Genomic DNA, 27,815 nt, shown 5'->3' with positions numbered 1-27,815 from the left:
AAAGAAAGGTTTAGATATTGAACCAATGAATGGAGGACTGGGAATCGGTCAGAAGTTAACTGAGGAGAACTGTAAGAGTTATTGGCAAAATATAAAGGGAAGGCAACTTATATGAAGCAATAAAATGGTGCAAATTTTTAAAATGTGGTTATTAGTGCACAGGGGTAATTGTTTACTTAATTATAAAAATGGAAATACATGTTTATAATTTTATTATGTACAAAAAACATTTCCCTCATTTTATCATATTAAGAAATCAGGATGGAAACTATTAGGTAGCCAAACAATTTTGGTTATATTTTCATAGTGTTTTAGATTGGTATGATCCACATGAGGTATTGTTTCTGCTATGAAAGGTAGCAATGTAATCTTTGCTTCAAATGAAAATATTGAAAGCAGGCCAACATTTTTGAAGGACATGTACAGTTTTAATATATGCACTCAGTTTTCATAAAGATGTTTAGTAACTCAGTATACAGCAGGTGAACAGCGCAAACACTTCAACTAATACAAAAATATATATACACAATACAAATAAATTATGTTAACATCTTCAGAACACAACTCAGAACCAACACATTTCAGCACAAGGTCATTCCATCATTGTTAAAAGATGGCTCCCGCAAACAATCTGGTTTTCTCTATGTTCTGCTATGGAAGAAACAATATAACATTGAGGTATTTTATTATATACACTACATACAGATGTGTATTGATGCAAAGGTGTTGGATATCATTCAGAATACAAGAAGATTGAGCATCAAGCATTAGAATATTATATCATGAAGAACATTTTGCCTTGGTCCTATTTAATTTTTTAAAATATTTCAAGTCCTTTGAATTCATTAAAGGTTCCTAAGAGGGAGAGTGGATAAGCCTCCACAACCTTTTAAATACTTCCACTGGTGTGCATCTCAAATAGCCTCTGAAAACTAAGTCCAGCTCCTGGCCTTCACGTGTAGTTTAGCTACTAAGTTCAGAGAGCCATTTATTTATGGGAGAGAGGGCAAAGGTAGGTTATTGGCATCATATAACCAGTCACTTTGGGCAGACAAGGCTCATTGGCCGAGGTTATCAGCTCATCTCGGAGAAGGAAAACTCTGATCTCAAACTTCTGCTGCCTTGCAACTCTACCCATTATGGGGTTCACTCCTGGAGTAAACCCCAAGGAAAAATCCAGATTGTGTCCCTAGGGGAGTTCTATGCTGAGTTCAATGCTGACTGGCAACTCCTGCGATGCCACTGGTGCAAGCTGCATTGGTCTCTGCCATTCCTTTGGATTCACCAGCTGCAGGGAGATGGGGAGCCTGCAGCAGGGACAACTGCTTGTTTTCTGTATTGTTCTGACCTGGTGTGCGTAGACAGCTAGCGAGGAAGCAACATCCATCATCGACTCTAATCAATGGACGGCCTTTTGATTTACAGCTATAAAACCAATTACAGCCCAACTTAATAATGTAGCCAAGCAGATTGCTGTAACATGCATGAAAATGCAAGGTGACAATTGTATATTTTGAAACATGATAAGGCAAACATAGCTGACGATTTGTCAGGAGAGCAGACAGGAAGAAAACGGACACTGGCCCATTTCCTCAATGGCCGCTTTGTTAGGTACAGCTGCTCATTAATGCAGTTGTCCAAACTGCCAATCATGTGGCCTAGTGGATTAGCTTGCCTTTGGAGTTTCAGGATTTTGTGGCCCTGGAGTCGGGCGGATTTGAGGTCGATGCCTGAGCAGGAAATCGACATGGGAGACAGAAGACCTCTAGCTGTGTGCGCAGAGACCCGAGTTCTTTGGGTACAGAGATTGGAAAAAGGGACGCAACGGACTTTTAACATTGTCGATCAGCAAGTTGTCTGTTATGTCTCCCCTCTCACTGTGAAACGGAGACACCTCTTTTTCCCTTATTAGGGAGAGAGGGAGCTAGTGGTACGTCAAATACTGGGTGAACGGGTAGTCTTTGGGGTACTGCAAGTCTGTGTCTTTATTGATGCTTTGCTGCATGCTTGAGTGCTCGGTGGGGGGGGGTGCGGATGCTGGTGGGGGAAGGGGGATCGTTGCTTTGCTGCGGCTTACATGTGGGAGGGGGAGCTAGGGGGGGTTGAGGTTCTAACATTTAATTGTCATTCATTCTTTGGTGCACTCCTCTGTTTTTGTGGATGGTTGCGAAGAAAAAGCATTTCAGGATGTATATTGTATACATTTCTCTGACATGAAATGTACCTTTGAAACCTTTGAACGCAATACATAAAGGCATCCAGACATGGCCAAGAGGTTCAGTTGTTGTTCAAACCAAACATCAGAATGGGGAAGAAATGTGATTAAATGTCTTTAATCATGGAATGATTGTTGGTGCTAGATAGGGTGGTTTGAGATTCTCAGAAACTGCTGATCTCCTGGGATTCTCACACCTAGCTGTCTCTATAGAGTTTAGAAAGAATGTTATAAAAAAAAACAGTGAGCAGCAGTTCTCTGGACGAAAACACCTTGTTAATGAGAGAGGTCAGAGGAGAAAAGCCAGATTGGTTCAAGCTGATAGGAAGGCAACAGTAACTCAAAATATCCAAACATTACAATGCTGGGTTGAATGACTGAAGTGTGGCTTTCTAGGCCATTTCCAAAGTCAGTTAAGGGCCTGGAGTCATATTGAGGGCAGACTGGACATGCACAGTCCATTTGCTTCTCAGGGCTTTCAAGACAAATATCATTTCACATTCTGATCTTGGATTTTCATTTTCAAATTAATTTAACTGGTCAAATTTAAGCCTCCTCAGCCTCCAGGCTGGGAATCAACCTCCGTCATTTCACATAAGGCCAGAATTTTAGACAATAGGCATTTGGATAAGTGGAGGCCAACTATTGCCTCAGCATGATTAATGGTGTTCACCAAAATTCTGGTGAACAATTGGCTGAGGTAATCATCCTTAATGTCTTGCAGAAAGGATTTTGAACAGGCAAAAGGAATAAAAAGGAGCTTACTCCTCAAAGAAAAGGCATTAGCTGATGTTCTGATATAATGAGAGGAATGTCCTAAGTCAATTCTAGTTTATCCTAACTTTGCGATGCAAGGTAAAGGAAGAAAAGTGGCAAACGAATATCAGCCTAGGCAGCCAAGAACTTTTGCTGGAATGTTTCAACATAAGAAATTGAGGGAGAAAGGAGTGTGACAATCATACCAGGTACAATATCCATACACGCAGTCCAATTAGGTCATGGGCTGAACTCCGACATGTGAGTTGTTGATTTCAAGGCTGTGCATCTGTGTAGAAGCAGTTAGCTGGGGCAAAGATTTTGAAGACTTAATAAGTTTGCCACTATTGGTTTACTCTAAATCCATCATGATCTTATACAACAAACGATCTGCTGTAGGAACTCAGCAGGTCAAGCAGCACCAGTGGAAGGGAAGGGAATTGCTGAAAATTTGAGGAGATTTGGTATGCCACCAGGGACTAGCAAATTTCTACAGATGGACCGTGGTGAGCACTCTAACTGGTTGCATCACCATCAGAGGGGCCACTGCACAGGAATGGAAAAAAACTGTGGGAAGTTGCAAAACACAGCCAGCTCCATCATGGGCAATAACCTCCGCAGCATTGAGGACACCTTCAAAAGTCAACGCCTCAAAAAGGTGCTATCCACCATTAAGGACTCCATCACCAAGGACATGACCTCTGCTCATTGCTACCATCAAGGTGAGGTACAGGAGCCTGAAGACACTCACTCAACAGTTTCAGGGCAGCTTCTTCTCCGTCGCCATTAGATTTCTGAATGGACAATGAGCTACCTCACTTTCTCTTTGCCCTCCCTTTGCACTAAGTGTTGTATACACATATAATTTCGTATTGTAATTTATAGCTTTTTATTATCTATTGCAACGATTTGCTGCCATAAAACAGCATATTTCATGATACATGCCAGTGATATCAAACTTGATTCTGATTTTAATTCAGCTCTGTCAGTCATGGTAGAAGAAAGACCACGGTTCAGACGGGAGGCAGACACTGCATAGCCACCTGTGTGAAAATCCGGATAGGAACGACACAAATGGACAAACAGAGTGAAAGGAAAAGAATCCTTACAAGAGGCAGCGTGGGCGGTATTATAGTTGAGATGTACAGTCCTAGTGACCAATAACTTGTTAAAAAAAATTTAATATCTGTCTCAGAGGTCATTATTCATATTAAGTTTAAGATTTCTAAGAGTATTCTAGCTTTTTGCCTAACTTTGACCTTGTGTCAGTAGCTACCTGTAGGCTAGTGAACTGGCTTCAGTGTTGCCCCCACCTCATACTTCCACATAAGTATCTCCAGCAGAAGTTAATGGGAGGCCAAGATAGGCCTTTTATTTTCTCAACAAGTGCAGAAGATGCAAAAAGAGTGTAATGCTTGGGTCAACAAATCAGTGCCCAGGAACATGAATCTTGTTATTCAATATTGCCGATTTTATAGCAATGCCTTCACTTACTTGTTTTTTTAAGGAAAGATCCTTAACAATAAAATACAATTACATGGAAACCTTCACCATTTAGTTTGTATTTTTGACTCATATGTTCCCACTCTGGAAATTCACCTGCATCATGGTTGAAAACTACTATTTCTGCAGAAAAGACAAAGATGCAATATAAGGTGCATTGGTGGAAGTTACCCCTGCCATGTGGGAGGCCTGCGTGCAATTCCCAGCTGGTTTGTGGTTTTGTGGGAGTCATGGTAGTACAGCAGTAAGTGTAACATTTGATTACAGTGCCAGGGATCCTTGTTCTGTAAGGAGTTTGTGTGCTTTCCCCTTGTTTGGTTTCCTCCAGAATTCCACAGATGTATGGATGAATGGGTAAATTAAGTCTAATTGGGCATAACAGACTTGTTACTGTGCTGTATCTCAAAAAATACTTGAACGTTAGATCTAGTTCTGTCCATCCACAAGGAGATGTTACTAAAGGTGATGTTAATTGTTCAAAATATCTTTTTTCCCTCCTTCCACTAAACTTTAAAGTTTTACTCTAAAACTATTTTGAAATGCAGGATAACACACACAAGATGCTGGAGGAACATCTATGGAAAAAAGTACAGTCGACTTTTTGGGCAAAGGGCTTTGGCCTGAAATGTAGACTATACTCTTTTCCAAAGATGCTGCCTTGTCTCTTGAGTTCCTCCAGCATTTGTGTGTGTTGCTCAAATTTCCAGCATCTGCAGACTTTTTCTTGTTTGTGATTGGAATGCAGGGCGTCCCTTTTAGCTCCTTGAACAATGCAACATTCATGTCACAGCACTTCAGGATGCTAATACCTAATATAATTTCCATTCCCTTCACTTGACACCATGCAAATTTAATCCGGATTGGACACCTTCGTTTTGTGCAATTAGCTGCAAGTTGTAACATTTCACTCAGTCACAAGATGGCAGGAATGAGATATTTTTTCCATTTAGTTTGTAAAGTCTCAGAATGATAAAAAAAAGTTACATGTTTGAAATGAACCAGACTGAAACATTCCAAAGGTTTTGTGAATACAATCCATCAGGAACTCGAGGACCACAAAATCTAAAACTAATAATACAACTCCAGTTGCAGACATTGAGCTTATGACTATGGGCACAAATGCTTAACTTTTCTCTTCCTCCCACCACAGAAGTGTTTCAAACAGTATCATATTGGGTAGCTGCAGTGAATTACAAAGCACAGAAGATTCTCAGACATGATTTTAAGAAAAGTCTGGTTGGGAATTTGCAAATAAGGGTAAAACCTTTCCTTGAAATAATGGAGAGTTTTCCCAGTCTGGAGAATCAGTAACTAATGGACACTGTTTCAGAATGAGAGGCATGAACGGACATGAGAAAAATGGGTGTAATTCTTTGGAGCTCACTCTGAGTGCTCTATCTCTGAATATATTTATGACGGACTTGGGGCAACCAAGCATTGCACTCTCCCAATGCAAAGTGACATCCAATTGTTCATTTCACAGTACAGGATTTCCAAGGTAACTTTTAACTACATTAAACAGTTCTCTTTATTCTCAGCACTTTGCCTACTTTCCTTGATATGTAAGTTAAACTCATTGAATTGTTTCTAGTTACACAAGCAATGATGATCGGAGAACAGGCCACTATTGCTCTTTTCTAATCATTAACAGGTCCCATCCTTAACACCCACTTGTCTTTAGTTCATTCCGCTTTCAAAGGTGAAAGCAGAGTTGCATGCCTTCAGCATCTGCCAAATGTCCATTAATTCTGTAAGGGTGTTCTGCAGAACAAATTGAGTTATTCCAGTCCTCTAGGAGAAACATGGACTGGGGAAATCAACTCATTAATAGTACTCCTATCACTGTTATAGACATTAAGAAGAACAGATGCTGGGACCTTGATACAAGGCTGACAGAGTTGTGCCAGTTTTGGTCATTTCTTGATACAGCTCAATGCAATTCATGCTCATTCATGGAAGTACGTCAGGAAAATGGGAATCAACTTGATTTGGATAAATGAAATAAACTGTCTTAACTTATGCTGTACTTTCGATACAAATTTTGCATGACATCTTTAAGGATGCTGCCTTATTTTTCTGTTTTCACTTCTGTACTCGACTCCCTCATTTCCCACACCTATGGGGATTCTCCTAGTCTCACTGCTCCAAAGAAAGTTGTATGCTTGCTCATATTTATGACTGTATCTTCGTACGTCATCTTGACTGCAATCTTCTGCCTGGCTTTCAGTGGGCACACCCCAGCTGTGTAGCAGGTATTGAATTTCGACTTGCGGTTTTCAATGCTGCGCGTACACTGCAAGAATGGCTTGTCGTCTACAAGTACCTCGTGGCTTGCAAAGTCAGTAAAGTTAATGTAGTAAACCTGAGAAAAATAAAGAACAATGTGTGAACCATGTCCTTAACATAGAAAACAGTCAGTTCATAATTAAGAATCTGATATGAGGTACCGTTTTGGGTCTAAACAATATATACTCAGTGGCCACTTTATTATGCACACCTGCTCGCTAATGCAAATATCTAATCAGCCAATCATGCATCAGCAACTCAATGCAGGCATTGTCAAGAGATTCAGTTGTTGTTCAGACCAAACATCAGAATGGGGAAGAGATCTGATCTATGTGACTTTGATCATGGTATGATTGTTGGTGCCAGATGGGATGGTTTGAGTATCTCAGAAACTACTGATCTCCTGGGCATCTCATGCACAATGATCTCTAAAGTTTATGGAGAATGGTGCAAGAAAGAAAAAAAAACAGCCAGTGAGAGAGAAGTCTATGAGAGAACTCAGCTTATTAATGAGAAAGGCCAGAGGAGAATAGCCAGATTGGTTCAAATTGACAGGAAGGTAACAGTAGCTCAATTAACCACATGATACAACAGAGGTGAGCAGAAGAGCATCTCTGAACACATAACACATTGAACATTGAAGTGGATGGGCTAAAGCAGCAGAAGACCAGAAACATAGGGCCACTTTATTAGGTACAGGAGGTAACTAATAAAATGGCCACTGACTGTATTGTCGATCCTAATAGCAATGTCCTGACCTTTTGGCAGGTGTGTTGTGCGGAGGGAGTATTATAATTGTATGTTTGGCTGAAATAAATACATGGAGCAGCATTTTTTAATGGAAACAAGAAGACTGGCAGATACCAACGTTTGAAACATTGCTGGAGTTAGGATCAGCCCTTTCTGTACATCAGTACATCAACACTACCTTCAGAAGTGCTACTACATTGGCTTTGGTACCACTGCTGGGAGATCACAAATGAAAAACTATTAAAGATGGGAACAAATGTTCTATTTTCAACTTCATTTTCTACCAACTGTATTTCTCTCTGAAATAATAATCTTTCAGAAAGAATACTTAACATTTAGTTGTTGCTAGGCCATTATCCCTCACTCTGGGGCAGAGGCTCCCAAACTTTTTTATCCCATGGAGTCTTACATTAACTGAGGGGTCCTTGGACTTAGCCTCTTATCCTCTCAGAACCTTTTCTACCATCCAAAAACCCTGCCCACGTGGAGATTAAACTCACACTATAAATTTGTATTGTTAAACCAACCCATATGGGGCCCAATTCCATTATAAATCGGTTTAGTCATTGACAGATGCAAACAGCATAAGTTTGACTTGACTGATAGTTAACAGAAACAAAAGGTTTAAAGTTGATACACTTTTCTCTTTTCTAATTTTATACTTGCTAAACGAAGCAATGTCAAGATCAGGGAATAAAGTACCCTCAATTTTTCCATTTGGCATTGTTGCTGAATAAATCAAAGGCTTGATTTTCTTTGGGAATTAAGTATTTTCCACAATCTGGAAACACAAACAGCAGCAAGGACTCACAATCAGCAGATAAGCAGCATGCTGCTTCCAGACGACAAAAAGAATTCCATTCACACAACCCACACTGCAGTGACTTTATACTGGATGCTTTAGAACTTGTTGGGAACTTTACCCGACATGTGAGACTTTGCTCTCTATAAAATGCTTTTTTTTTTCTGGCAAATGAGCACAAATGTTGTGTGCTATGCACAAATTGTGTGTAGTGACATTTTCAACTTCACATCTTGAAGAAACAACAGTCCATACTTATTCACAGAACAACCACCTCCATGACCTGCATCAACACGTTGACACCGTGTGGAGGCTTGCGTGCTTCATGGACTCCATCGGGCAATGCCAACTCAGGGCCACCCATGTTGCAATGGCTGCGGACAAGATGCCAGATGAAGATTGATCCAACCCCAGCTTCCGAACAGACAGACACATATCAGCCCCTCCTCGGCCACAGTTCACCTTGAATCAGTTCAACTTTTCAACATATACTGGCTCGGTTGTCGCCCAGAATACAAGGGTCCATGTTCACAGTGCCCAGAGTCAGTCCTGTTTGAAAAGTATACTAAACTCTGCACATTGATGAAGGAAGAGCAGTAGATGTAGTGTATATGGATTTTAGCAAGGCATTTGATAAGGTGCCCCATGCAAGGCTTATTGAGAAAGTAAGGAGGCATGGGATCCAAGGGGACCTTGCTTTGTGGGTCCAGAACTGGCTTGCCCACAGAAGGCAAAGAGTGGCTGTAGACGAGTCATATTCTGCATGGAGGCCAGTGACCAGTGGTGTGCCTCAGAGATCTGTTCTGGGACCCCTACTCCTTGTGATTTTTATAAATGACCTGGATGAGGAAGTAGAGAGTTGGGTTAGTAAATTTGCCCATGACACAAAGGTTGGGGGTGTTGTGGGTAGTGTGGAGGGCTGTCAGAGGTTACAGCGGAACATTGATAAGATGCAGAATTGGGCTGAGAAGTGGCAGATGGAGTTCAACCCAGATAAGTGTGAAGTGGTTCATTTTGGTAGGTCAGATATGATGGCAGAATATAGTATTAATGGTAAGGCTCTTAGCAGTGTGGAGGATCAGAGGGATCTTGAGGTCTGAGTCCATGGGACACTCAAAGTTGCTATGCAGGTTGACACTGTGGTTAAGAAGGCGTATGGTGCATTGGCCTTCATCAATCATGGGATTGAGTTTAAGAGCCACAGGATAATGTTGCAGCTAAATAGGACCCTGGTCAGACCCCACTTGGAGTACTGTGCTCAATTCTGATCACCTCACTATAGGAAGGACGTGGAAACCATAGAAAGGGTGCAGAGGAGATTTACAAGGATGTTGCCTAGATTGGGGAGCATGCCTTATGAGAATAGGTTGAATGAACTTGGCCTTTTCTCCTTGGAGCGAAGGAGGATGAGAGGTGACCTGATAGAGGTGTATAAGATGATGAGGGGCATTGACCTTGTGGATGACCGGAGGCTTTTTCCCAGGGCTGAAATGGTTGCCTGGTCACATTTTCAAAAAACTCAATCAGGCTCGAAAAGCATGACCTGCCCTTGACAAAGCCATGCTGACTATTCCTGATCATATTATGCCTCTCCAAATGTTCATTAGTTCTGCCTCTCAGGATCTTCTCCATCAATTTGCCAACCACTGAAGTAAGACTCACTGGCCTATAATTTCCTGGGATATCTCTACTCCCTTTCTTCAATAAAGGAACAACATCCACAACCCTCCAATCCTCCAGAACTTCTCCCGTCCTCATTGATGATGCAAAGATCATTGCCAGAGGCTCAGCAATCTCCTCCCTCACTTCCCACAGTAGCCTGGGGTACATCCCGTCCAGTCCCTGTGACTTATCCAACTTGATGCTTTCCAAAAGTGGTGTGTATCCTCAGGCTCCTGTACCTTCTTCCTGATGGCAGAAGCTAGAAGATAACACAGCCGATGTGGTGGGGCTTCTGGATTATGGATGCTGTTTTCCTATGACAATGCTCCATGTAGATGTGCTCAATAGTGTGGAGGGCTTTACCCATAATAGACTGGACTGTATCAACTACTTTTGAGGGATTTTCTGTTCTAAGACATTGGTGTTTCTGTACCAAGGCTATGATGTAGCCAGTTAATATACTTGCCACTACTCATCTACAGAAGTTTGTCAATGTTTTAGATGTCATGCCAAATATTTGCAAACTTTTCAGGAAGTAGAGGTGCTGCTGTTCTTTCTTCATAATAGCATTTACATGCTGGGCCCAAGACAAATCCTCTAATATTACAACACCAAGGAACTTAAAGTTGCTGACCTTCTTCACCTCTGATTCTGATGAGGACTGGTTCATGGACCTCTGGTTTCCTTCTCCTGAAGTCAATAATCAGCTAACACGAGGAAATCTGCAGATGCTGGAAATTCAAGCAACACACACAAAATGCTGGTGGAATGCAGCAGGCCAGGCAGCATCTATAGGGAGAAGCACAGTCGGCGTTTCGGGCCGAGACCCTTCGTCAGGACTAACTGAAAGGAAAAATATACTATCTTTCCTTTCGGTTAGTCCTGACGAAGGGTCTCGGCCCGAAACGCCGACTGTGCTTCTCCCTATAGATGCTGCCTGGCCTGCTGCATTCCACCAGCATTTTGCGTGTGTTGTCTCAATAATCAGCTCCTTGGTTTTGTTGACATTGAGAAAGAGGTTGGTGTTATGGCACCACTCAGCTAGAGCTTCAATTTCCCTCCAATGTGCTTATTCATCACCACCTCTGATTCAGCCAATGAAAGTGGTGCCGTTAGCAAACTTAAATATGGAATTGGAGCTGTACTTAGTTTACACTTATGATTGTATGGCTGAGTAGATCAGGGAACTAAGCAGACAGCTTGTGGTGCACCTGTGCTGATGGAGATAGTGGAGGAGATGTTGCCAAGCCAAATTTGGCATTGAGGCCAAGGTCTTAAAGCTTATTGATTGGTTTTTGCCACCTAATGGCAAGCTTTTAGAGACAAGCTCAGGATATGTGGCTTTTGTGAATCTTCCACATTTTAGAGGATCAGATATTTTGCAACTCAACTCCCAGTGTTCCAAGTCTTGCCAAACACACTGATTCATATATGATCATGAAAACATTCCAAAGTAATTGTCAGAGCTTCAGCTACTTTATAATCATCTTTCAATAAATCCTAAAGTACACAAATATATAATGAACATCAAAATCACATACAGGAAAGGTCAGCCAAATACTAATTTCTTTGGTTAAGTTTCAACTTCGTAATGTTTGCCAACATTCTTCATTGCTGCTGTTATCAATTTCAGGAGTGAAGTTTGAAGCCACCACAACCACTGCTGGTAATGTTACAAAAACTGTTACAACAGAGAATACTTTCTCTTCTGTTATGGGTTTTATCAATCCCTACATGTTGCCGCCTAGCTCTAAACACTGTATAAGCAGCTTCACTGGCATGTTATACATAGACTTTATATTTTAAAAGCAAACACACACTTTTCCTACATGGCTTTCTACACATTTTTGAACCTACTGCTGACAAGGTTATCCCTACGCCTTTACACAGTTACAATGGCTGTTCTCTCTTATTGACGCCAACAGCTTTTTATATTGAACCTTTACCACAGTCAAAGGCCTTTCAAACAGATTTCAACAGTGTGTCTGTACGTTAGCAGATCTTGGCTCAGACTTGGTTTCGAAGACACAATAGATTTTGGATGTGGAAGACTGGAACCAAAAGACAATCTACAGAAGGAAAGTAATGGTTAATGTTTTAGACTGAGACTCTGCCTAAAATTTTGATACCTTTTTATTTTAGGCACTTGAGAGGATAACTATTTCAGGACAGATGAAATATAACTTTGATGTAGTTGGATAGTCAGAAAATATGGAGCTTTGTCACTAGGGCACCAATAGACAGACTGGAGTTTTTCAACAACTGAACACAGTAGATGATCGTCCAGATATGGCATGATCACAGGAAGGAGATTCTGGGTCTCTGGCTTCAAGAGGATATTCGCAATCTATAAAGCTAACTGAAACAAATGTGGATAAATGTGGGGTCATCCTCTTTGGTGCACAAAGTAGAATAGCAGAAATTTTTTTTTTAAATGGTGAGAAATGGAGAAATGTTGACACTTAAAAGGATCATGCATGACCCTCTTCACAATTCGCTGAAAACGAACTTGGGTGCTGTGAGCCATTAAGAAGGCAAATGGTGTGTTGGCTTTTCTAGTGAGAGGGTTTGAGTACTGGAACAAAGATATTTAACCTCAATTATTTAAGACAATAAGATACAGGAGCAGAATTAGGCCATTTGGCCCATCGAGTCTGTTCTACAATTTGATCATGGCTAATGCATTTTTCCTCTCAACCCCGTTCTCCCTCCTTCTTCCGTGTACTTTGACAGCCTTTCTAAACCTGTGAATCTGCACTTTAAGTCCTTGGTGAGATTGCTTCTGGAGTATTTATGTAGATTTTCATCTCTTTATTTAAAAGAGACTAAGTAATTCCAAGTGAGAGTACAGCAAATATTGATTAAACTGATTCCACTGAGGGCTCCTCTATGAACAGATCAGTCTCAATCCTTGGAGATTAGAAGCACAGGAGACTATCTCATTGAAACATACAATGTTTTATAGGGGTTGGCAGGGTGGAAGTCTTCCCTTGCTAGAATCACAGGGCACAGGTGGGTATGAGATGAGAGGTGACTTAATAAAGGTGAATAATGTGACAGAGTGGACAGTCAGTGCTTTTTTCCTCAGAGTGATTAATACGAAGGGACATAAGTTAAAGGTGATTGGTTGAAAATAAAGGGGAGATGTCAAAGGTAGGTTTTTTTTACACAGAGTGGTAACTGTTTGGAAAGCACTGCCAGCGGTAGTGGTAAAGGCTGATACACGAGGGGCATTTAGAGAGACCCATAGATAAAAGAAAAATGTACAGCTACATGGGAGGGAAGGGTTAAATTGATCTTAGATTAGGTTAAAAAGTTGGCGCGATTTGTGGGCTGATGGAGCTGTACTGTGCTTCTGCTTTATGTTCAGCCCCAGAATAAACCACTTAGCACTTGCAGTGAGGAGAATTTTCTTCATACGGAGAGTGATGAACCTTGAGAATTCTCTGTCTTCGAGAGCTGTAGACATTCAGCTACTGAGTTCATTCAAACCGTACCAAATGTATGAGATTCTATTACAGAAATCAAGGAATACTGAAATAAGAGGAACTTGGAACCAGACGGGAAGATCACTGAAGAATTGAAGTGCAGGCTCAAAGGGTTAGCCTGCTTTCTCTTAAACTTGATGTTCTTGGACAGGACAGGTTTTGATGAATCCAGTTTTATAAAGGACAGACATGCATAGGAATTACCGTGTATTGAGTTATCAAAGGCATTTAGTCAGGATTACAATAATCCATCCCTTAGGGACAGAATTGGTTTAGGATGAGTGGGTAGCTGTTAACTGTGGCAAGCAGATACAAAATACTGAATTAAGCCTCTGGCAGTGACCTATTTCACTCTGTCAAACACAGATCTCTATTACAATAGCCTGGCATCTTTATTCCCCAGAATTCAACCTTCTTGGTCAAAGGCAACTATCGCCTAGATTTTTTACTTTACTTCTCAGAGCATTTAATCTCACTGTTCTATTAATGCCAGTAGCAATAACACAAGAGAATAGGAGCAGGAATAGGTCACCTGTTGCTCCATGATTCAAAGTCAATACGGTCGATCTACTCCGGGCCCAGACCTCAGCTCTTCTTCTGTGCCAGCTGAGCATGCTAGGTCTTTTCTTTTTGGAGCAAAGGAGGATGAGAGGTGACTTGATAAAGGTGCACGTGATGATAAGGGGCACAGATAGAGAGGGCAGGCAGCACCTTTTTTCCCAGTGTGGATATGGCTAATATGAGAGGGCATCATTTTAAGGTGAATGGAGGGAAGTATAGGGCAGAGGGATGAAAGAGATGGGGTTGGGATTTTTATGCAGAGACTAGTAGTTATGTGCAACGTACTGGGGTAGAGGCAGATACACTAGGGGCATTTAAGAGACTCTTAAGTAGGCACATGAATGAAAGAAAAATGGGGGTTATGTAGGAGGGAAGGGTTAGATTGATCTTTGATCAGGTTAAAAGTTTGGCACAACATCGTGGGCTGAAGGGCTGATACTGTGCTTTAATGTTCTATGTTCGAAGTTCTAATTATTTATCTTCAAGTTCAGCCAAGGAATGAAGGGCAGATTATGTAACTGTTCAGAGCCCCAGGGCCTGGATTAATCTTGCCTCATTTTAGGATATCCCATGGATACTTTCTCGCTGTAGTCAGTGAATTTAACCCCATCTTACTCTTCATTGTAGTGGAGTACTCAATCAACACCACAGTTGTCTTGGTTGAAATCAGCAAAAAAAAGGAGAAATGATAGGTAGGAGGAAGGGAAGGATCAGGCTAATCTTCGAATAGGTTAAAAGGTTGACACATTACGATGGGCCGAAAGACCTGTACTGTGCTGTAATTTCTGTGTTCTTTAGAGTGAGAGTCATACAGCACAGGAACAGGCTCTTTGGCCAAATAGGTCCAAGACCTATTTGGCCCATATCACTTAAACCTCTCTCTATCCATGTACCTGTCAAGCATCTTTTAAATGTAGTTATTTACCTGTACTATAGCAACTCATTCCATATATGCATCAACCTCTGAAGAGCAAGTTGTCCTCTGGATTTCTTTTAAGGCTTTCCTTTCTCACCATTTATTGATATACTCACCACATAATCTCAGATGGCAAGGTCTAATGTAGATGGGATGACTTCTACTCAATCAGGAAGCAAGTGGCATGAATATCCAAGTACCTGTCACTTTAATACTCCTCACTCCACTTTAAACCTTCACTTCTTGGCCAGCTACTCTGTTCCAATGGAAACAAATTTAAGGGACTTCACGTCAACTTCCCACCAGATGCAATTCTTCTGGACTCGACACTGAATTCAACCACTTCGGTGACTGAAACCTTTGCAGCAAATTAGATACTTACGTTTCAGATATGGAATATTTTAGTTTGTAATTTCAGATAATTTTTCTGCTCCTCACACTGATAGCTTATGTTATATTCTGTCTTGATTCTTACTTAATCCATTACTAAAATTCTTTGCCGTACACTATCTTTCGTCTCTCTCTTAACAGACTTGGGAACGTGATATTTGGGCTCCTTAGCCACATCACTGATACAGATTCAGATTAGTTGGGTTCAAGTATCAATCTCTGCAAATCTGAGTCAATCTATACCTCAAATTCTAGGCAGTCTAACTGGTTGACTAACCTCCTTGTGAGTTCTTATTCAAAGACTTCAGAATATACAATGGACCATATTCACCAGTTTGCTCTTACCTATTTTATCTATTAATCTTCAATGAGTTGCAGTTAATTAGTGAAATATGAATTATCTTTCATAAGTCCAGTTGCCTCTGTGCTGTCCCTTTATATTTTTCAGAGTATTCTTGTCATGGGTGGGGCTGGCTAATTTGCCAGATGAAAGCCGCTTCCGTCCTATCGGTTGATGATTGGCTCGTTTAAAGGATGCGGCCTCTCTCTCCCACCGGTTGCCTTGGGCATCACAGAACCAGTTTTCATTTCTGGGCGTCTTGGGGTGGTGTAAGAACAGCACGTGCGAGTGACGCGGCGTCTTTCTTTTGTCTCCGGGGTCCGCTTCAAGGTGAAGTTGTGACCAGCCTTAAGGGACCATTGAGAAGGAGAGGCCCCCCGTGTAGCATGCTTAGTTTTATAACTTGGGGGGATTTAAAGCAGTACCTGTTAAGTTAAAGGGTGACTGTGTGTCTGTAATGTAGTTTTGTGTAGATTACACGAAGACTTGTTAGTTAGATGTCCAGTTTAGTGTTTCACTGTTCATTTTTAAATAGTTAACATGCCCAATCACAATTCTTGTCTTCTGTTTCACTCACTAAAGCCTCAAATCTGCCTCCACGCTACAGTTCTTTTATTATATCCTCCAGATAAGTGTGAGGTGGTTCATTTTGCTAGGTCAAATATGATGGCAGAATATAGTATTAATGGTAAGGCTCTTGGTAGTGTGGAGGATCAGAGGGACCTTGGGGTCCGAGTCCATAGGACACTCAAAGCAGCTGTGCAGATTGACTCTGTGGTTAAGAAGGCATACAGTGCATTGGCCTTCATCAACCGTGGGATTGAGTTTAAGAGCTACGAGGTAATGTTTCAGCTATATAGGACCCTGGTCAGACCCCACTTGGAGTACTGTGCTCAGTTCTGGTCACCTCACTACAGGAAGGACGTGGAAACCATAGAAAGGATGCAGAGGAAATTTACAAGGATGTTGCCTGGATTGGGGAGCATGCCTTATGAGATCAATGTTGAGTGAACTCGGCCTTTTCTCCTTGGAGTGTTGGAGGATGAGAGGTGACTTGATAGAGGTGTACAAGATAATGAGAGGCATTGATCATATAGATAGTCAGAGGCTTTTCTCCAGGGCTAAAATGGATACCATGAGAGGGCATAGTTTTAAGGTGCTTGGAAGTAGACACAGAGGAGATGCCAGGGTAAGTTTTTTACGCAGAGAGTGAGTGGTGAGTGCTTGGGATGGGCTGCTGGCAGCGGCGATGGAGACAGAAACGATAGGGTCTTTTAAGAGACTCCTGGATGGCTACATGAAACTTAGAAAAATAGAGAGTTATGGGTAAAGCCTAGGTCGTTCTAAGATAGGGACATGTTTGGCACAGCTTTGTGGGCCAAAGGGCCTGTATTGTGCTGTAGGCTTTCTCTGTTTCTCTGTTTCTGTTCCTGTTTCAGCATTGCAGCTGATTGGACTGCATCCTCAACTCCCCATTCTTTTTATGTAAGTATGATGGCACGTGTGGCTTAATTCCCTTAATAGTATGGTCTGTTTTCACATTGCTCCCCTTCATTAGAGTTGGCAAGGAGAGAAAACAAATTAGATTTAAGATGCAGAGAAGGTAGTGGAGGAATGGATAGGACAAAGGGAGTAATTGTGATAGGTTGAGACCAGGGTTGCCATGCGGATGTTGATAGTGATCTACTCAGTAGTGATCAAGAGGTCATTACAAATGGCAGCAGAAATGGGGAAGAAGGAAGAAAGATAATATTACAGATGATGAGTTACAGTGCAAGTAGTCAATTCTGATGTAGACAGAAAAGATAAGTTACCCAAAGGCACAAATTTCAATATTGAGCCAAGAAAGAACATGAGACTGAAGAGATATATGTCTGAATTTTCTAAGTATCAGTTAGCCATGGATGATTTGCATGTGGATATATAATACTGTTCACAACTAAGAGATTACTCAATTAAGACATAGTTGAGGCATTTTTTCCTCTTATGGAATCATGAGTCTCTGGACCATTTCTTTACAGGATGTTATGAACACAAGATACTCTGCAGATGCTGGAAATCTAGAGCAACACACACAAAATGTTGACATTTTGGGAAGAGACCCTTCACTTGGTCTAATAGTTATTTGTAGAGATATATAGATTCTTGATAAGGGATGAAAATTTACCAGGAGTAGTAAATTGAGACAATCAGATCAGCATTGATCTTATTAATTGACAGTGACAGTTTGAGAGGTGGGGTGGCCTAGTCCTGATCCTAGTTTGTAATTCGGTGATCTCTTTTGTACTTGTTAGGTATACATTTTAGATTGTTTAAGATTTTACCACAGTTGAATTACACTGGCCATTTACATGGAATGGGGAAGAATGCAATAAACCATGAACAAATGATTTAAAAACCTTTACAATTAAATGGAACTTATTTGGTCTAATCAGAAATTGATTCAATGATGGTACAGCAGGAAAATGAACTATATTGAATTGCTTAATCCTTGTACAACTGGGAGTGAACAGATACCAATGAGAGGCACAGTGACCACTTCCACGTTGGAATGATGGGATGGGATGTACAAACGTATTTATCTGTACCTGTGTTAGTGACATGAACACAAAACCGGTGACAACCATACCCATGTCCACCACCAAACCCAGCACTTGCCCACAACTAGTCATTAGGTCCAAGACCGTACTCACTTCTACCTGACTATAGATGAAGTAGGTGCCATCCACAAGTACCTCCAACTGTCCACTTCGGCTGTGTAATCGGAAGACCTTATGATTCAGTGAAGATCGGACCCAGTCGGCCAGAACACCACCTATGAGATCTCATCGTGAGAAGGGCAGTCACTCAATATATGGAAAAATATGCAGCAAAGTTCTAAAATAAAAAGAAACCTAACTAACATTGTTAAAACAATGGTTTATTGGCTTTAAAAAAATAGAAGGATCCTTGCATGCAGTAATGAAATTCATCTGAATGATAGGCTCAAATGTACAGTGAATCAAAATATTAACTCTGTTTCTTTCTCCACAGAAGCTACCTGACCTGCTGGGTGTTTCCAGATTTCTGCATTTGTTTCAGAATATCACATATGGCAGTAAGATAACCCCACCTTCTTCTAAACTCTAAGGAATATATATTCTGATTTCTATACCTATTCCTAATATGTCATAAAGACAAGAGATTCTGCAGATGCTGGAAATCCAGAGCAACACACTAGAAGTGTTGGAGGAACTCAACAGGTCAGGCAGCATCTATGGAAAGGAATAAAGAGTTGACGTTTGGAGCTGGGATCCTTCATCTGGACTGATCAGGCCTGAAATGTTGACTCTTTTATTTCTTTCTATAGATGTTACCTGGCCTGCCGAGTTCCTCCAACAGTTTGTATATATTACAATAGGTCAACGTTCTTGTCCCGTGAATCAGTCTAACGTATCTCTCCTTGAGTACCTCTAATGCCATTGTTTCTCTTTAATGATGGGATAAAGACATTCCGCAGTGCACATCTTAAGTGTCACAAGTGCTCTGCATAATTCTCATAATACTGCTTCATTTCTAAACACCACACCTCTTATAATAAAGGCCAACAAGCTACTTGTCTTCCTAACCACTTGCTACACCTACCTAACTTACTGCATTTAAGGCACAAGAAAACTTAGCTTCGTCCTTTCTCCATTGAGATAATAGTCTGCCATTAGGCGCATGAGCTCAATTCCTACGTTACACTCTGTTGCTATGCTTTCTCCTATTCACTCACCGTATCCATCTCCAGTTGCAAAATCTTACAAACATGCCGTCCTACCCACTTCCCTGTCATCTGCAGACCTGGATATGTATGTGTCTCTCTGCTACCACCCCCAGGATATTCAAGTACATTGTATGTAATTAAGGGCGATGTACTGATACTTGGGACACTAGCTACATCCCTCCGAGTGCAGTAGTATGAAAATATAAAAGATTTCCACCTTAAAGGACAGCATCACCGTATAAAAAACATAGTAGAAACCTTTGTGGGGTATTTTAATAGGGCATCATTGGAGATTTTAGAGTAACAAGTTTGGGACATACAACATGGGATCAGAGGAATTAGTGGTCAAGGAATAAGCATAAAGAAAATTCAAATTCTAGTCTTTTTTTATTGTGCAATTTCTAAGCGTTCCAGTTACTAGGTAATATTCATGCAGTGTTTCCTGGGAATCATGTGGGATTACTGGCTGGAGTGGATGTTCCATTTATTTCAATTATTGAGGTACAACATGGAATTGGCCCTTCCGGCCTTTCGAACCACGCTGCCCAGTAATCCCCTATTAACCCTAGCCTATTCACGGGACAATTTACAATGAGCTACCAACTGGTACACCTTTGGAACGAGGGAGGAAACCAGAGCACTGAGAGGAAGCCTGCACAGTCACGGGGAGAAAGTACAAACTCCTTACAGATAGCATCGGGAGCTGAACCCGAGTCGCTAGCTGTGCTAACCACTATGCCACAGAATAAAGGGACTGAAACAACGAGGAACTTCTTCAGCGAGGAAGTAGTGAATCCGTGGGACTCGTCGCTACACAGAGCTGTGGAGGCCTAGTCACCAGGTGCATTTAAGGCAGAAATTGATATGTTCTTGATTGTTAAGGGGGGGGGGGTTTAAGGGTTACGGGGAGAAGGTAAGACAATGGGGTTGGAAAAGTTGACCATAGCTGAGTGGTCGAATAGACTCAATAATGCGAATGGTCTAATTCTGTTCCTATTATCTTATAGAGATGGCGTTTGGAAACCTGAGCAAATTCAAGGTATGAGAAGGAAATGAGTCCATAGAGATTGTAATGGTGGCATGGTCTCTCCCCTTGCAGCTGAGGACTGTGGATACAAAGAATGTGATCAGGAGAAAACCAGCTGATTATTTTACCACAAAAGGGAAAACTGCATGTCAAGTTATTGGAGAAAAGGGTGATCCTAATCATGGAAGTTACAGAAAACATTTGATCTCAAGAGTGCCTGGTTGGGGTAGCAAGCTGCTATAACCATCACTGGATCCAGCCACTAGAAAAGATGGTCCTTATATACCTTGAAGGTAGGGGATATATTACAGGGTACAGCAGCTACAGAAAAGAGACAGAATTAGCCATCTTATAGTTTATAGTTACACTTTGCTTCGGTCCATTTGTTGTGCCTTCAGCAACTTGAAAGAATGCATTCTTTATCTCCCTGTGTTTGTCCTTGAGAATCCCTCTCTCCACTTTAGCGATCACAGTAGCGGTTTAGGAAGTCCTAATGGGAACTGAGTGCTGTACGTTAAGACTCTATGGCTCTAAACAGCAAGATGATAGTTACCAGTAAATATATATAGCTAAGGACCTAAGGAGCCTAAGACTTTAGCCAAGTACTGTATATTACGTCTTTCCAGTTCCTGAATAGCACTGAACAAATACAAAGCTAAGTATTTTTATTTGTTTCCAAAGCACTTTCCTGTTTTAACCAATATACAGTACTGTGCAGAAGTTTTATGCACCCTAGCTATATATATGTGCCTAAGGCTTTGGCACAGTACTGTGTCTAAGAGTTTTTAAATGCCCCCAATATATCTGCCTCTACCACCAACCTTGGCAGCGTGTTTCACACACTCACCACACTCTCTGCTTTCAGCTTCATGCGTGTAATGTGAGCTGATGGAAGTGTGATCTAATAATGTTGCCGTGAGCTTAGGAGGGTCATCAGGAGCAACAGTGAAGTTTCTTTCTGATCGATGAGATTTAAGAAAAGAGAAAGGAACAGTGGAATACCACAGAAGTAGTAGGAAGTGTTAAGAGTTAAATCCAGTACCATTATCAGTTCAAGGCTGCTTTCTTGGCCCCTTGCTCTGCTCATTTTATACTTATAACTGTGAAGGTAAGAACAGCGCCAATGCTATATTCAAGTTTGTTGACTACACCACTGATATTGGCTGAATCAAAGGTGGTGTGGTGATGAATCAGCATATAGGAGAGAGACTGAAAATCTGGTTGAGTTGTGTCATAATAATAACCTCTCATTCAATGTCAGCAAGATCAAACAGCTGATTATTGACTACAGGTGAAACAAACTGGAGGCCCATAAGCCAGTTCTCATTAAGAGATCAGAGGTGGTGAAGGTCAGTAACTGTCAATTCCATTGCGTTTTCATATCAAAGGGTTTGTCCTGGGACCCGCACATATCTGCCTCACGAAGAAGGCACAACAGTGCCTCTACTTTCTTAGAAATTTGCAGATTTGGCATATCATCTAACATTTTGGCATCTTCTATAGATGCATTGGGGAGAGTATTCTGCTAGGTTACATCACGGCATGGTATGGAAACACCAATGCCCATGAATAGAAAAACCTACAAAAAGTAGTGGGTACAGGCCAGTCCATCACAGGAAAAACCTTCAACACCATTTACAAGGAGCGCTACCACAAAAAACAGCATCCATTATCAAGGACCCCAACCATCTAGGCCATGCTCTCTTCTTGCTGCTGCCAGCAGGAAGGAGGTACAGGGGCCTTGGGTCCCACACCACCGGGTTCAGGTACAATTATTACCCTTCAATCATCAGGCTACTGAACCCATGTTGATAACTTCACTCACCTGAATTCTGAATAGATTCTACAACCTAAGGACTCATTTTCAATGACTCTACAACTCATGCTCTCAGTTTTACTTAGAACCATAGAACACTACAGCACAGTACAGGCCCTCCAGCCCTCCATGTTGTGCTGACCCATATAATCCCTAAAAAAAAGTACTAAACCCGCACTACCCCATAACCCTCCATTTTTCTTTCATCCATGTGCCTGTCCAAGAGGCTCTTAAATACTCCTAATATTTTAGCCTCCACCACCATCCTTGGCAAGTCATTCCAGGCACTCACAGCCCTCTGTGTAAAAAAACTTACCCCTGATATGTCCCCTAAACTTCCCTCCCTTAATTTTGTACATATGCCCTCTGGTGTTTGCTATTGGTGCCCTGGAAAACAGGTACTGACTATCCACCCTTGTTGTTTATTGCTTGATGCTACTTGTTTATTTATTTATTATTTCATTTGTTTTATTTATTTATTATTTCATTCATTTTATTTTATTTTTGCACAGTTTGTCTTCTTTTGCACGTTGGTTGTTTGTCAGTTTTGTTTGTGTGTATTGTATTACTTCGTTCTACTGTAAATGCCTACAAGAAAATAAATCTTTGATGATAAATTTACTTTGAAGTAAAATTAAGAGATAGACATGGAACTTTTTTTTTAATGCTTTAAATGTCTTAACAGTAAATTATTCAATATTTCACCTGTTCCCTTTCTACAATGGAGAGGATGGCCACTGTAACAGGAATACAATCCTTCCCACTTGCATTTATAAATAGCATCCCCAACATTTCAGTGGCGAGTCTCACTAGCAACTGAGATTCCAGTACAAGAATTTTACAAAAGCCATAGAGATGGAGATTTGTTGGTTTTTTGTGAGATGAACAGAAAGATGCTGAAAGCCACTTTTGCAAGGGTGTAATAATTCATTGCCTCTGTCTCTCAACATGTTTTTTTCTGTAACTGGAGAGTTACGCACTGCTGACGGTGAATGGTATTAGACTCTCCGGTTGTTTTGCAATAGAGAAAGAGTGAGATGTTTAGCTTGGATGCTTCTACTTTCATTCCCATTTAACACCATTTCTCTTGGTTAGTGGTAGGTGGATTATAATAGCCAATCACTGATGAGTTAGCTGGATCATACTTAATAAAAAAAAATCTACCATCTTTATGCTTCTCATTTTTAAACATATAATTATCCACCACAGTAGCTTAGGAAGATTTACTTTTGACATGTAAGGATAACTGGAGATTTGCAAATCATTGTAAAGTGGCCAGGGATTAAATGCCATTCAGTCTAATGCACTTGCTTCATATAGTTTCAAAGAGAATGCATTCCAGTTACTCAACAGCCATTACCTGCTTTTGACAGATCCTTCACCTTATGTCACCAAATGATACATCACAATGACAACCAGTCCAAACAAAATGCATGCAGTAACTAGAAATATTAATCCATGTTTATTTATTTAACCTGCTAAATGGATTAACTGTTGAATTGACTAAGAGCACCTTGCTTTTGAACGTGCCAGTGTTGAAGAGGTTTTCATTCAAACAATGATATTAATGCTGAAAGTATTCCCAATGTACCTCAAAGAACCACAAGCTGACAGAAATAGATGCTGAGCCAAAGAAGGCAGTTGACTGAAGGTTTCTGCTGAAGAGGCAGACTTGTAAGAAGGTCTTGCAGGAGGCTGGGAAGCTGACTTGGAGGAAGAATTAAGGGAGGGAGTGATAAACAAAAGGCAGAATAAGTTGGAAAGGGGGGGTGGGAAGGGTCTCTGATCAACATTAACGCTGGTAGTGAATGGTGTTGCCCAAATTAATTATCTCTTTTGCAAATTACAACTAATCCCTCTGTTAACAGGTCTGAAGTACAATAATTCTCTCAACTCTCCACTTCTTCCTCCCTCTGTCTCTCTCCTCCTCTCTCTGCTTTAAAGACCACCGTTATAAACTCTTCCTCTGAATATACTTTTGGTCATCTTTCCAAATATCTTATCAATTTTTATGATCATTTCTCCATTAAGAACCTTACCTTGTTCTCCATGTTAAATTTGTTATGTAAAACTGAGCAATCATTGAAATTGCTTCATAAAGAAACAATTTATATATTGAAGAGAATATTGTTTAATGGTTTAGCTATTTCTGGATTTTGTCTTCATTCAGGATGTCTATGCTAATACTCCTGATAAAACCTACCAATCAACTACTATATGAGAAAATCTGCAGATGCTGCAAATTCAAGCAACACACACAAAATGCCGGTGGAACACAGCAGGCCAGGCAGCATCTATAGGAAGAAGCACTGTCAACGTTTCGGGGTGAGACCCTTCGCCAGGAGTCAGGGTCTCGCCCCGAAACATCGACAGTGCTTCTTCCTATAGATGCTGCCTGGCCTGCTGTGTTCCACCAGCATTTTGTGTGTGTTGCTTGAATTAACTATTATATAATACACTCAGGGTAAAGTACCAGATGCACTTCAGTGTGTGGCCCAACATAAGACACAGAGAGAAATGTAAGGGGATATCATAAGCACTATTTAGGGGCAACTAAATGAGATGGTATCGTGGCAAAACATTATTCAATAATGGTACTGCATGAACAAGATGTGCCGAAAGGGTGTGTTTCTGTGCTGTACTTTTCTACGATTCTAACTATCTGATTTTCTCTTGCAATCTGCATTACACTGCGTAAATGACAGAATACAGAAAGATCATGAGTTGCTTTTACATGTTACTTTATCAGCTCACTGACTTCCAATGTTATTAATACTATAATTCATGAATTTAAATCTTACCTTGTTTAACTTGAATCACTGAGTCATGACCCTGGAGGTGGACAACTTCCATCTGCAAGTAATAATTACAATATTATGTTCTCACAAATCAATGAATATGTTGTAAAAAAAAAGGATTACTCCCTACTTGTACATAGCTTTCTCCTTTTGGTTGTTCTTTCTTTCCTTTCTTTTCTATAAGTGTATACCTCAGATAAATATTATGTGGAGATTTGTGGTAAATATGACTATATGATATATATGTATAGTATCTGAAATACATCTTATGGAACTTTAATAAAAAATAAATTACAAAAAAAAGAAAACAAAAGAAAAATCCTGTCATCTCAAACACAACAACTCAAAACCAGAAAGACTTATAACAATGATAAATGGTTGAACAAACACTGTTAATAGGAAGGCTAACTTCCCTCCTCAGGAAATGAAACTCACTTCACACAAATCCATTTTCTTTTCCACTTAATTTCTGTCTGTTTTCTGTTCATTTAATTCCTCTCTGACAACACATGATGCTAATCTTTCCTTTTAGGTGTTAATGAGACACTGCACATTTGAGCATTGAATTTTCATGTTCATCTTCTGCTTAATTTGCAGTTTCTCTCTTTGTAAAATTAAGGCATTATTTATATTTTGTGGCGCATGGTCAAGTGGTTAAGGTGTTGGACTAGTGATCTGAAGGTCGTGAGTTCAAATCCCAGCCGAGGCAGCGTGTTGTATCCTTGAGCAAGGCATTGCTCCAATCCACCCAGCTGAAAATGGGTACCGGCAAAATGCTGGGGGTTAACCTCGCGATAGACTGGCATCCTATCCGGGGGGGAAGGGGGGTAGTCTTCTACTCTCAGTTGCTTCACGCCACGGAATCTGGCATAAGCACTGGCCTGATGAGCCACAAAGGCTCAGGACAGACTTTAACTTAACTATTTATATTTTAACACATTATACAAGAGGAAGAAACCTGAATCAACCTGATGCAATATCACATAACTCTAAGTGGAATAACATTAATGTTGTCCCAATTCCATCAACTTCACCTTTTCTATCTGTTGTTTGCCAAAATCAGCAAGGGCAATTGAATGATATTACTGTTACGAAACTGAAGCCAGGCAATAAGGTACAGATGTCAATCTAATTGCACAATGAAGCGGATAGGGATCAGCAACTAACCCACTTAAGGCTTAGGTTCTCGTAAAGATACAAAAGGAAGTCTTCTGGCCCAATCAGCATCCCTGTTCTTGTAAGAGAGGGTTTCCCAACCATTTTTATGCCGTGGACTAAGGGGTCCATGAACACCACGTTGGGAACCCCTATTGTAAGAGATTACAAGATCCTGCCACATGTAATACCCTCATCTTTGCACCTCTTCATTATTTCAAACTCCACAGGACACCAGAGGGAGTCAATACTTTTAAACAGCAGGGAACCCCTGCTATGTCAATGCCTATTCCATCTATATTTCTCACTGCTTGAATAAAGCTTCCAGCATAATGAAAGGCCTCTCCCACCCCCGATGTTCTCTCTTATACCCTCTCCTATCGGGCAGAAGATACACAAATCTGAAAGCACCTACCACTAGGCTCAGGGACAACTTCTGTCCCGCTGTTATCAGACTCTTGAATGTACCTCTTGCTTGGGAAGATGGACGCTTGGCATCACAATCTACTTGTTATGATCCTGCACTTTACCATTTACCTGCACAGCACTTCCTCTGCAGCTTCTACACCTTTTTATCTGCATTATTATTGCCTTACCTTTTTCTACCTGTCATATGACTTTGATCTATATGAACAACACGGAAGACAAACTTTTCACTATATCTTGGCACATGTGACAATAATATGCCAATTCTAATTTCAATGAAAAGAGAATACTTTGGATTACTGTTGTTTCCTTTTCTTGGAAGCAGTCTGTCCATTTCTGTGGCCAGTGAGACAACCTATTGCTATCATAGCATTATCACACTTGTCTAGTCTTTAGGGTGTGCCTCGCTCTCACCGGAAAACAAGGCTTTTCCGTGCCTCCTCCTAGTCACTCCAACCTTCTACAACACTATGCATCTATAAGATAGACCCATTAACTCAGTTTTCCCTTACATTTTCAGGTCTTATCATGAGAAGAGCAGAGGTGGGAAAGACCTGATCAATTTGGACATCTAGACATAGAATAAGTAATTCCCTTCAAGCTTAACTCTGTGGCTACCAGCAGAATCTTCAAACTTCTCTCCTCATCTCACATGGAATATGATCGACAGACAGGAGCTTGCCAATCGCACTGGCTGTTATTATGGAATCTAACATAAGCATTAAGAGATTTTCACATCACGTCTCCAAATCTCCAAAACCCTCTTCATAGCCTGCAATACTCCTGGCCAAGCTTATCTTCTGGCAGGAAATGTTAGGTATCCAGCACAGCATCTTTCTTGTCTGCATTAACTCACAATGTCTAGTGCTACGTTTAACCACCGGATCATCTGAATTGTATTAATATTGTCTTCCAACATATACCTTTCATATTCAGTAATATAATTATGTGAGACAACCTGCCCAAGTGCTGCCTGTTAACATAGATTGGACTTGACACTTCAACAAGAGTTCAATCAGCTGGCTACTGTTTCAGGAAGAGTATTATTCCTCTGTAACGTAATTATCCCTTTGCAGAGGCTGATGCTTTTTGTTTTGTGATTCTTGCTGTTCGGTGGCCAATAATAACATGATTTGCATTTCACAGAATGCCTTGAGGAAGAGTGTGTTTGATTTG

General features: G+C 40.8%; 1 protein-coding gene across 4 annotated transcripts in view; it reads right to left on the bottom strand.

Moving 5' to 3' along the window:
- Positions 1-421: 421 nt before the first annotated feature.
- Positions 422-27,815, bottom strand: part of eda (ectodysplasin A) — a 239,093-nt gene continuing 211,699 nt past the window's right edge. Inside the window, exons 6-8 of one of the 4 annotated variants that reach the window (XM_073057898.1) lie at positions 25,062-25,113; positions 18,363-18,493; positions 422-6,836 (exon numbers count right to left, since the gene is read on the bottom strand). In XM_073057898.1, the coding sequence (XP_072913999.1) occupies positions 6,591-6,836; positions 18,363-18,493; positions 25,062-25,113 (429 nt within the window). In that variant the 3' untranslated portion in view covers positions 422-6,590. Of the gene's footprint in view, positions 6,837-11,918; positions 12,044-18,362; positions 18,494-25,061; positions 25,114-27,815 lie in introns of those variants that run through there. The other 3 variants (XM_073057899.1, XM_073057900.1, XM_073057901.1) reach the window with 3 other exon arrangements.

This window comes from Hemitrygon akajei, chromosome 10, assembly GCF_048418815.1.
Source record: "Hemitrygon akajei chromosome 10, sHemAka1.3, whole genome shotgun sequence".
In the NCBI taxonomy this organism is placed as follows: domain Eukaryota; kingdom Metazoa; phylum Chordata; class Chondrichthyes; order Myliobatiformes; family Dasyatidae; genus Hemitrygon; species Hemitrygon akajei.
Note: the sequence above shows the minus strand (reverse complement) of the source record. Positions and strands in the feature narration are given on the sequence as shown.